Below are 12,218 nucleotides of genomic sequence, written 5' to 3' on the forward strand. Positions count from 1 at the left end.
GGGAACTATTGGATTCCAAATGTTAATTGTTAATATCTTCTAGATCAGGATTAGGAGGGCGTGGGCAATTCAGGGCCACCCTTAGGCTGGAGGAACCAGGCCTTATGCCATGGGCCCCGAAGTGCCGCTGCTCTCCACACCCCACACCCGTGGTGTGCATCCCTGATTGAAGAGGAGCTCTACCATATAATGTCATATCACGAGGGGGTGCAGACGCTCTGTGGCCCCTTCCCCTCTGGAGCTCTGCAAATCCTTCTTGCCCGGGGCCCCCGAAACCCCGAGGGCAACCCTGACCATATTTAATGGCTATAATAAAAAGTATCAGGTTCTGAGACACCTGTTGTGTGACGGGGCTAAAGCTGCTATTTATTCCTTTTTGTAATTTTTTTGGCATAATTATTTTTTTTTATATTCTATTTTCATGTTAATTATTCAAATTTCAGGGTCCAGCATCTTCTTGGCACATTTTCATGCTTTATTTATTATTTTTATTGTCTCCGAGCGCGAATCTGTTGCCAAGCCTGAAAACACACACAAAAAAAGTCTAAGTAATGGACATTTTTGAGAGCCAGCTTGGCGTTGCCAAGAACGTTTCTTCCCGCTCTGGTTTCCTCATTGTATTTTTTTTTAGATTTTTCAGTATTTTTTTTTTTTAAAATAGTCAACAAAAGAGAATGGTGTGATATTCTTGTTGGACTAATAACGGTTATATAGCTGGGTCCTGTTTTAAAGCACAATTCTGACGCATTGTTCTAAATGCAAAGCAATCAGGAATATTTAGTTGGTAAACTAAAAAATATTGCTTCACTTTTAATATTTTTTTAAGCTCCATTTAGGATTTCCTTAACAAATGCGGCCTGATGAGTTTTCTCTCGCTACTTCCTGACATCGCTGCTGAGTGATGTAATTGTAAGATTTTCTCATCTTTCATGTGTCGGCACGGGATGCAAATCCACATATCAAGTACCGCTCCGTTCACATTATGTTTTAGCCTAATATATATATACCGTATTGGCTCGAATATAGGCCGCACTTTTTTCCCCCACTTTAAGACTTTAAAGTGGGGGTGCGGCCTATATTCGGGGTCTAGTGCCCGACGCCCGGGACATGCAGTCCCGGGCGCCGGGCAGGCAGCGGGGTTAGGATACAGATCCCCCGCAACGGTGCAGGGGACCTGCATCCTACTCCCCGATACGCTCAGACAGCCTCCCCTGCCAGCACTTCCCACGGGGGGGGGGTGCCGGCACGGGAGGTTGTCTAAGCGCATCGTCTGGACGGTCACCGGCTGCAGCGATGCGGGTAAACAGCCTCCGGGTTGTTTACCCGCATCGCCGCAGCCGGTGACCGTCCAAACGATGCGTTTTACCTCTGCCCCCAAGACTTACCGGAGCAGACTCCTGGGTGTCTTGCGGGGCGCCGGCGGGGGACATCTACGCAATACGCGTATACAACTTCCGGTTGTATACGCGTATTGCGTAGATGCCCCCCGCCGGCCCCGCAAGACACCCGGGAGTCTGCTCCGGTAAGTCGGGGGGGGAGGAGGAGGAGGACAGTGGCAGCATATCTCGGGGGGGGGTTTAGTGGCAGCATTTCTCGGGGGGGGCAGTGGCAGCATATCTCGGGGGGGGGCAGTGGCAGCATATCTCGGGGGGGGCAGTGGCAGCATATCTCGGGGGGGCAGTGGCAGCATATCTCGGGGGGGGAGGAGGACAGTGGCAGTATATCTCGGGGGGGGGAGACGGAGTGGCAGAATGTTTTGGTTTTTTTTTTGGTGCTTTTTAAAAAAAAAACTTTTTCTTTAAAAAAGCACCAAACTTTTAGGGTGCGGCCTATATACGGGGGCGGCCTATATCCGAGCCAATACGGTATATATATATATATATATATATATATATATATATATATATATATATATATATATATATATATATATATACGGTACTAGCCTGGGGCACACCACGGAGGGAGCTGCTGAAAGGCTTGCCTGGAATGTTTACCAAAAAACATGTCACAACATGTCAAGGTAGGAGAGCAGGGTCAATTATGAGGATCTATGACCATAAAAGGAAAAGAGGAAGGAACAGGAAGTGGGAGGGGCATGCTGGGGAGCTTTCAAGGGTAGGCTGCACAAAACAATCCCTTTTTTTGTGGGTGTGGCTTTGTGAGGGGCAGGGACAGCCTTGAGTATAAAATGGGCGGGAAGTGGGCATGCCCTGATACTGTTCTCCTGCCCATAGAAAGAGGAAAGTGACCCGGAGACACTGGGTCGAACGCAGAAGGCTCTCAGATACGCTCATAAGTCAGTAGGTCATGAGCGTTGTCAGGGCTCAAACAAGCTTGCAATCTAGAAGAAGATGGGGTATGTCACACCAGAGGTGAAAGTGCAAATGTTTAAGGAGAAGCAGCCATGAGACTCCCAAGCATCCCGATATCCAAAAGAAAAAGATCACCAAAAAAAATAAAATAAAAACCGAGCTGTATGAGAAATAAAATGAAAGCACCCTCTGTATAATAAATCAGTACTACTGATTACTACGCCAGGGCTATACGGCCTTTAATAAAAAAAAGACGCCCCCGCCGCGGTTGGCATCTTTAATCCATTAACAAGCGCCCAGAACGCTGGGATAAGACGTCTTAAATGCGCGCATTCCATGGTTGCCGCGGTGATAACCCCAAAACTTGCACCGGCATCACGTAACACAATCCTCAATTTATCAGGTTTGTGAAAGGTTGTAGAAGAAGCAAGTGGCTTGAATGTGTCTTTTTTAACCCTTTGAGTAATGGACAGACATGCATTTGATTGCATCATGTACCGGTCTTAACCCCGTGATCACTGAAAGCTGGGTTTAATATTTTTTGTGGAAAATCCCGAATTAGGTATGATTCTCCCTCGAGGAGGACCACGGCTGGTAAACGTCTGGCTTCCGCTGACATCCTCTCCTTCCCGGAGTGTTGGATTCAGGACGTTTCCTTTTTACGGTTATCGAGGGGCGGCCGAACGCTCATTTCTTGCAGTATTTTTAGAAAGTTGTTAAATGTGTAGACATTGTCACCAAAATCTGGTCTGCTAACTAGGATACCTGCTGCGTTCATCGAGGTACCGTATTTGCTCCATTTTAAGGTCTGAATATAAGATGATACCACTGTTTTTGCTTTCATTGCTCTTGCGCTCTCTCTCTTCCTCTCTCTCTCTTCCTCTCTCTCTCTTCCTCTCTCCCTCTCTCTCTCTCTTTCTCTCTCTTCCCATCTTTCTTTCTCTCTCTTCCTCTCTCTCTTTCTTTCTCTCTCTCTCTCTCTCTCTCCCTGTCTCTCTTTCTCTTTTTGTCTCTCTCTCTCTTGCTCCCACTCTCTCTCCCTTTGTCTCTCCCCCTCTCTCTTTGTCTCTCTCTCTCCCCTCTCTCTCTCTCTGCCTCGCTCTCTCCCCTCTCTCTTCGCTTTCTCTCTCTCTCTCTGTCTCTCTCTCCCTCTCTCTCTTTTTCTTTCTCTCTCTCTCTATCTTTCTATGTCTCTCTCATGTTTCTCCACTGGCCCCTTCTTGTTCTTCTGTCTTTTTTCTTCTTCCGCTTCCACCCGGCATCAGCTCCACTATCCATGGACAGAGCCTTCACACACACCCTATCCACTGATTGGAGGAACGGCGGACAGGCTGTCCCACTGGCTCTGCCCCTTTTGCACAAGTACTCCAATAGGCCTGAATATTGCAGGCGGGTTCGCGGAGAAAGAGAGATGCAAAAACGCTCCTCCAACCAGAATCCATTTTTCGTTGTTGATTTAGGTCCAAAAATTTTAGAAAGCAAAAAAACAAAACAAAAAAAACCCCAAACAACTTGGTTTGGCCTCAAAATACACGCTGGCCTGTGTTGGAGCGTTCCTGGCCTAACATGCACCTAAATTCTTGCCCTGGATTAGTGCGAGGAAACGTTCTGCGTCCAGTTGGAAGTCGTGTTAAGAAACAGAATGTACGTGTTGCTGCGAGCCCACCGAAAATCTGTACATTCTGCACTTTCGAGCTGTACCCATAAAAAAAAAATGATCGTTTCTCTGCCAGCAGAGCAGAACGCAGAAGAATAGCGGAAAGAGAACATACACATTAAAAACGTTCCCGGATTATTTATTTTCTGGTTCGTTTTTGCCATGGAGACAGGATTATTATTTTTTCTTTCTTTCCTACCAAAAATGTGTCCCTGACACCTCCTGTAAAATGCCTATAGTACTCTGTATATATATAGGTGTATATATCTATCTATATATAGGTGTATGTATGTATCTATCTAATATATATATATATATATATATATATATATATATATGTGTGTACCTCTAGACTGCAAGCTCTTTGAGCAGGGCCCTCCTCACCTGTTGTCTCTGTAAGTCAAATTGTGATGTTACATACTACTTGTTATGTCCTGTCTACCTATTGTACAGCGCTACGGAATATGATGGTGCTATATAATAATAATTATATATAATGCATTCTTCTAAAAATGAAGGAAAAAAAAAAAAGAAAGCACTTTCCCGAAACACAAGAGGCTTCCCTGCAGCAGGAGCCGCCCTCCTCCTCCATGGGTTAACTATTCTCGTCACTGATTGGTAGGAAAGTGTTCCTATTCACGTCAATGGCAGCGCTTTCCACCAATGACAGTCTGAACAAACCCTTAGTGTTCCCTGAGCCAGCGCTGGAGCTCCCTGGCAGTAACTATATGTCCTCCAGGGCATTTAGCTGGGGAAGGAGGGGCAAATGCATATGGAGGGGGGGGGGAGATTCAGCAGCATGCCCCCATGTATTAGCAAAATAGAGAATACAAAAATGTAAGGGGGCCACGGGGCATTAAGGTACATATGCCTGGAATGCCCCTTTAAAGCAACATCGGAATGGTGACAATCCCAGTTCTTATACCTGAAAGTTGCTTTAATCTTCCTCCCAACAACTGAAATGTTCAGAAACGGGCAATAAGATAGTGAAGAACATCTTTGTATCCGTATTGTCGGGTCCAGTGTTACTGTAGCCAATATATTGGATGTGCCTTGACGTGGCGGGTGAGCTTAATTATGCTTTGGCCAATTCATATAACCAAAACCTCTCATTTATATTATGTTTATATATTTGTTGCCAACTTTATTAGGGTAAGAAGCGCAGACAGTTTTTGTTTTTTGTATACATTGTACAGCCAATACACTGTTTCTTGCAGCATGCTTACACCTGTTTGGTAGGCCTTGTATTACACATTTGTATTATTTGAGCCTGTGACTAGCTTAGCGCACCGGCATTTTTTCTTTTCCCAATATATTGGATATAAATCACATTTTTTACCCGTCCCCAAAGACTAGGTGGTAACTCTACAACATTTCTAGGTGTTCTCAATACCCGGAACAGCGCTGCGGGATACGATGGCGTTATATATAAAACAATAAATAATAATAATCATATTTTGGCATTTATAAAATTTGCCCCGTCTAGTCGCCAATTTCCCTGCTGTAATCCGTGCTTGGTCTTGATGCAGGAGCCATAGTCCTATCCCATCCATGTTTAAATTCCCTCACTGTTTTAATCTCTACCACGTCTGCTGGGAGGCTGTTCCACTTATCCACCACCCTCTCAGATTCCTTGCATGCATTTAGTTACAAACACGATGAAATCAGCAGAGTAGGTAGAAGGGGAATGTTTTAAGAGAAATGGTTACATTATCCCTAACAAGGCGAAGCCTAAATCAAATACGGATCTCTGTTAAGTGTCCTTAACCTGCCGTGAACTGATTTATGGGACTAATTGCCGAGGTGACACAATGTGGCATTGATCGGAAACGCTTTTGAAAGAAGGTCCGTTTCGCAATCCCAGATGGCCGTTCCTAAAGTATGGGACGGCTTTAGCTAAATTTTAGGCTGGAAGGAACTTTTATTAGTCTGCTTTACCCAAAATGTTGCAACTTTTTCATCTTGTTCATTCATTTACTTTTAATTCATTTACTTGTCTATCCAGTGAAATCATTTTATTCATTCATCGTACGCGAGAGGTGGCAGGGACCCACGGGCGGATTCGCAGGGTCACAAAATGTAGCTGTGATCACCCTTTTCCCCAATTTCCAGAATTCCAACCCAATTTCACATTATGGACTTCAATTTGAGGCTAAATATTTTAAGCAAAAGTTCGCAGCCAGCATATATTGTTATAACGCATACATTCCCACTTATTTTGTCATTTATAATGTTTATTCGCCCCTTTAGTCCTTAAGCGGCGGTGCAGTTGGTATGTGTTGGTTTAATCTGCTCTTTTTGTTATTGCAGACTCGACGGCTGCTTCGAAGGAAACATTGTTTGTGATGCGGACTTGAAATCGTCGTAAATATGGGTAAGCTAGGTTGGTTTTTATTTTACTCTCATTAAATCAGCATTTTATTATTCAAATGTAAAACTGGATATTTCAGTAAACACTGCGGCTTTACGCCCCTAACATAGTGATTTAGGTTCAAAGAAGACATGAAATTCTCCCCCGCTGTTACGGATCTCAAAAAGGGGAAAAAATACTTACTGGCTTCTGATTTCTAACTGGATCAACAACCTCTAACTAATCCCGTCCTTATAACCCGTTATATCCTGTATATTCCTCATATTATATATTATATACTCTCCCCCCGTATAACTAATCCCGTCCTTATAACCCGTTATATCCCTGTATATTCCTCATATTATATATTATATACTCTCCCCCGTATAACTAATCCCGTCCTTATAACCCGTTATATCCTGTATATTCCTCATATTATATATTATATACTCTCCCCCGTATAACTAATCCCGTCCTTATAACCCGTTATATCCCTGTATATTCCTCATATTATATATTATATACTCTCCAGCCGTATAACTAATCCCGTCCTTATAACCCGTTATATCCTGTATATTCCTCATATTATATATTATATACTCTCCCCCCGTATAACTAATCCCGTCCTTATAACCCGTTATATCCTGTATATTCCTCATATTATATATTATATACTCTCCCCCCGTATAACTAATCCCGTCCTTATAACCCGTTATATCCCTGTATATTCCTCATATTATATATTATATACTCTCCCCCCGTATAACTAATCCCGTCCTTATAACCCGTTATATCCCTGCATATTCCTCATATTATATATTATACACTCTCCGGCCGTATAACTAATCCCGTCTTTATAACCCGTTATATCCTGTATATTCCTCATATTATATATTATATACTCTCCGGCCCGTATAACTAATCCCGTCCTTATAACCCGTTATATCCTGTATATTCCTCATATTATATATTATATACTCTCCGGCCGTATAACTAATCCCATCCTTATAACCCGTTATATCCTGTATATTCCTCATATTATATATTATATACTCTCCCCCCGTATAACTAATCCCGTCCTTATAACCCGTTATATCCTGTATATTATTCATATTATATATTATATACTCTCCCCCCGTATAACTAATCCCGTCCTTATAACCCGTTATATCCTGTATATTCCTCATATTATATATTATATAGGGCTGAAACAACTAATCGATAAAATCGATAATAATCGATTATGAAAATCGTTGTCAACGAATTTCATCATCGATTAATCGGATCGATTTTTATCGATTATAAAAAGAGGTTTTTTTCAGAGCAAATGCTCTGAAAAACTCCTCTCTTTATATAATCCGACCTCAAACAGAGATCGGATTATAACACCGGAATCCAGATCCCCCGCTACGCTGCAGGGGACCTGGATTCTCCTCACTGTCGGCCGGTCTCTCACTTCCGTCTCTCTCCCCCCTCCCATACACCCCTCTGACTCCTCCCCCCTCCCATACGTCACTCTGCCTCTCTACCCGGCTCCGTTACTGAAGGCACTTTCCCTGCAGCTTCATAGAAGCCTCAGTGTAAGTGAAGGTGAGTAACGGAGTCTGTCTGTGCGATGCAGACCCCCACCGGCTGACAGAGAATCATCCTCTCTGATGGCCGGTGAGGGTCTGCATCGCACAGACAGACTCCGTTACTGCCCTTCACTTACACTGTGGGTTCTATGAAGCTGCAGGGAAAGTGCCTTCAGTAACGGAGCCGGGTAGAGAGGCAGAGCGGTGTATGGGAGGGGGGAGGAGTCAGAGGGGTGTATGGGAGCCACCCTCCAATACACCACTCTGGCTCCTCCCCCTCTCATACGCCACTCTGCCTCTCTACCCGGCTCCCTGGTGCCTTGTCAGAAACGGAGGTTCACAGGAGGCAGAGTGGAGTATGGGAGGGGGGAGGAGGCAAAGTGATGTATGGGAGGGGGAGGAGCCAATGTGATGTATGGGAGGAGGCAGAGTGGAGTATGGGAGGAGCCAGAGTGGTGTATGGGTGAGTTATAGTGGTGTATGGGGGGTATTATGAATTTTTAGGGCATATAGGGGGTATAAGGCATATGGATATTAGGCATATCAGGGGGCATAAACATATCTAGGGGTAAAAGGTATATCAGGGGGCTCAGTGGCATATAGGGGGTATAAGACATCGATATTAGGCATATCAGGGGGGCATAAAACAAATCTGGGGGTAAAAGGTATATCAGGGGGCTCAGTTGCATATCACTGGCATATAAGGAGTATAAGGCATATCAGGGGGCACAGTGGAATCTGGCATATAAGAGGTATAAGGCATATATGGGGGCAGAGTGGCAAGCTGGGGGTCAGATGTGCATAACTGGGGGCAGTTTGGTAAATAAAAAATTTAAACAAGGCTTTTTTCTCAGTTTTTATTAAATATGAAAAATAGTTAACATATGAATTAATATTTACTAATAACTTTGTATTAAAACCTAGTTTGAGAAACACCTTGTTTGGGTTCTTGTAGCTTTTATTATTATGTCAGTAAAATAAGAAGTTGAATAGAGAGAGGCCATTGCAATAAAGAGATGAAAGTGTAAATTGTACGTTTTTTATTGCAATTTTTCTTCAATTTAAAATAATGTATTTTTTTATCCGATTAATCGATTAATCGAAAAAATAATCGGCCAACTAATCGATTATTAAAATAATCGTTAGTTGCAGCCCTAATATTATATACTCTCCCCCCGTATAACTAATCCCGTCCTTATAACCCGTTATATCCTGTATATTCCTCATATTATATATTATATACTCTCCCCCCGTATAACTAATCCTGTCCTTATAACCCGTTATATCACTGTATATTCCTCATATTATATATTATATACTCTCCGGCCGTATAACTAATCCCGTCCTTATAACCCGTTATATCCCTGTATATTCCTCATATTATATATTATATACTCTCCGGCCGTATAACTAATCCCGTCCTTATAACCCGTTATATCCTGTATATTCCTCATATTATATATTATATACTCTCTGGCCCGTATAACTAATCCCGTCCTTATAACCCGTTATATCCTGTATATTCCTCATATTATATATTATATACTCTCCCCCCGTATAACTAATCCCGTCCTTATAACCCGTTATATCCCTGCATATTCCTCATATTATATATTATACACTCTCCGGCCGTATAACTAATCCCGTCTTTATAACCCGTTATATCCTGTATATTCCTCATATTATATATTATATACTCTCCCCCCATATAACAAATCCCGTCATTATAACCCGTTATATCCCTGTATATTCCTCATATTATATATTATATACTCTCCCCCCATATAACAAATCCCGTCATTATAACCCGTTATATCCCTGTATATTCCTCATATTATATATTATATACTCCGGCCGTATAACTAATCCCGTCCTTATAACCCGTTATATCCCTGTATATTCCTCATATTATATATTATATACTCTCCCCCGTATAACTAATCCCGTCCTTATAACCCGTTATATCCTGTATATTCCTCATATAATATATTATATACTCTCCGGCCGTATAACTAATCCGTCCTTATAACCCGTTATATCCCTGAATATTCCTCATATTATATATTATATACTCTCCCCCCGTATAACTAATCCCGTGCTTATAACCCGTTATATCCCTGTATATTCCTCATATTATATATTATATACTCTCCCCCCGTATAACTAATCCCGTGCTTATAACCCGTTATATCCCTGTATATTCCTCATATTATATATTATATACTCTCCTCCTGTATAACTAATCCCGTCCTTATAACCCGTTATATCCTGTATATTCCTCATATTATATATTATATACTCTCCCCCCGTATAACTAACCCCGTCCTTATAACCCGTTATATCCCTGTATATTCCTCATATTATATATTATATACTCTCCGGCCGTATAACTAATCCCGTCCTTATAACCCGTTATATCCCTGTATATTCCTCATATTATATATTATATACTCTCCGGCTGTATAACTAATCCCGTCCTTATAACCCGTTATATTCCTGTATATTCCTCATATTATATATTATATACTCTCCAGGATACCTGAAGCTTTAAATAGAATATGATGCCCGGAATGTCTCTTTAATAAATAGATCCCAAACATATTTAGAAGATAAATTCCACGTTGTTCACTGGGACGCTTAGCGAGCTCACCACAAAAAAAACCTCTAGTTTGTGTGAAGGCAGAAAATAATAATAATAAACAGTTCTCTTTTTTTGTGCAATGTGATTGGCTGATGGGATGTGACTTCTGTTAACTCTTCCAAGACGGTGCTACGTCCGCTAGACAGGAACTGACGTTCCGCATGCTCTAAAAAATGTCTAGAATTAAACGCGGCCGTGTTTGTAACTGAAACCATTTCCTTTGTCGAGTAACATTGCGCGCTCGTTATTGTATGTCTGTCATTGATAAATAACTCGGTGGCGCTGATCTGTTTTATTTTTGTCCACGTTCTCCTGATAGCGGGTGTATTTTTAGATGATATTTATTTTTTTAATTTCCTCCGGGGCATTTTGTTGTTACTTGCCGTGTCTGATGATCGTCGCGCATGCACAATGTATCGTAGCGTTCCTGTTCCAAATCACCAATCATTTTAAGTGAATAAAGAAGGGCGTTATTTAAATGGGGTGTGGTTAGAGGAGGGGCAAAAGGGGTGGGGTTTGAGCATGCCTTTTAATCTGAATGATACACTGATAGCGATTATTATTATTTTATTAACCCATTCCCTGCTGCTTCTAGACACATTATCAGGTCTTTTAGGGCTGTAGAACCCTGCGATCCCCTCATACCCAGCAAACATTCTGACCTCCTAGAAAAGAGGGGCGTCATGGGAGGAAAAAGGGGTATCGGGGGAGGAAAGAGGGACACCAGAGATATGAGTCTTCAAGAGGGAATGTTCTACTTAATTGGTGACACTTGGCAGATATTCAGGTCTCGATGATAGAATTATGTGTTTGTTTTGTATCCTTGGCTGCGCCGTACAGACATGTTAATAGTTAATCGGATATGGCTGTGGGTACGGGGGAAGGGAATGTGGACGCACGGGTCAGTATGGTGCTTATAGAAATATTTTATCTGTAAGGGTAAAGCACGCCGGCTGCCAGCATTTACTGTGCCTATTATATGGAATTAAACGGTTTAATGAGGGAATTAGGACTTGGTTAAAGTCATTAGGATCTAACCTGAAAACCTACAATATTTTATTGATCACAAATGATTCGTCTCTTCCCCTGGGAGGCTGTTCCACTTATCTACCACCCTCTCAATAAAGTAAAACTTCCCTAGATTCCCCCTAAGCCTCTGAGTACCCTCTATCTTAATATTATTGCATGCTGGGGGGAGGAAGGCGCTAGTTTTGCCAATTAAATTAACAGAATTTCTTTTGCCATAATTATCCCTTTAATGGCCGTTCTCTGTTCTGTGGAGTGCGTTTTCTCCGCGGCTCCGGGTGTTTGTGTCACTTCACACTTGTTCTTGTGTCCTGAAGCGTAGATTTATTTAACAAAATCTAAAATCTAAAATCTAACACGTTTAGAGTTGTTCTGCAAACTGCGACGTCCGTTCTCCGGCGGTTCCAGGAGGACGTGGACCTCATTCATTGATGTTGGTTTGTTGGATGCTCTCTGTAGCTGGATGTTCTTTCTGCGTCTCTTTTGGAAAATACAATTCTAACCAACTCTAAAGCCAGCCAATAGAAACCGAGAAAGGGGGAGATTTCATCTTCTATTGGTCACACTTAAAAGAAAAGTATATATATATATATAACCCCCCAGCATTGTATACAGTAATATAACCCCCCAGCATTGTATACAGTAATATAACCCC

The 12,218-nt window shown here is 42.1% G+C and overlaps 2 protein-coding genes across 3 annotated transcripts in view; one reads left to right on the forward strand and one right to left on the reverse strand.

The window, feature by feature from the left end:
• Positions 1-12,218, reverse strand: part of LOC128497502 (5-beta-cholestane-3-alpha,7-alpha-diol 12-alpha-hydroxylase) — a 187,567-nt gene that overhangs the window by 69,060 nt on the left and 106,289 nt on the right. The gene's annotated exons all lie outside the window — the stretch shown is intronic.
• Positions 1-12,218, forward strand: part of LOC128497500 (mitogen-activated protein kinase kinase kinase 3-like) — a 55,361-nt gene that overhangs the window by 11,215 nt on the left and 31,928 nt on the right. For both annotated transcript variants that reach the window (XM_053467597.1, XM_053467598.1), the window contains exon 2: positions 6,283-6,346. In XM_053467597.1, coding sequence (XP_053323572.1) covers positions 6,343-6,346 — 4 coding nt within the window. In that variant the 5' untranslated portion in view covers positions 6,283-6,342. The remainder of the gene's footprint in view (positions 1-6,282; positions 6,347-12,218) is intronic.

This window comes from Spea bombifrons, chromosome 5, assembly GCF_027358695.1.
Source record: "Spea bombifrons isolate aSpeBom1 chromosome 5, aSpeBom1.2.pri, whole genome shotgun sequence".
Lineage (NCBI taxonomy): Eukaryota > Metazoa > Chordata > Amphibia > Anura > Pelobatidae > Spea > Spea bombifrons.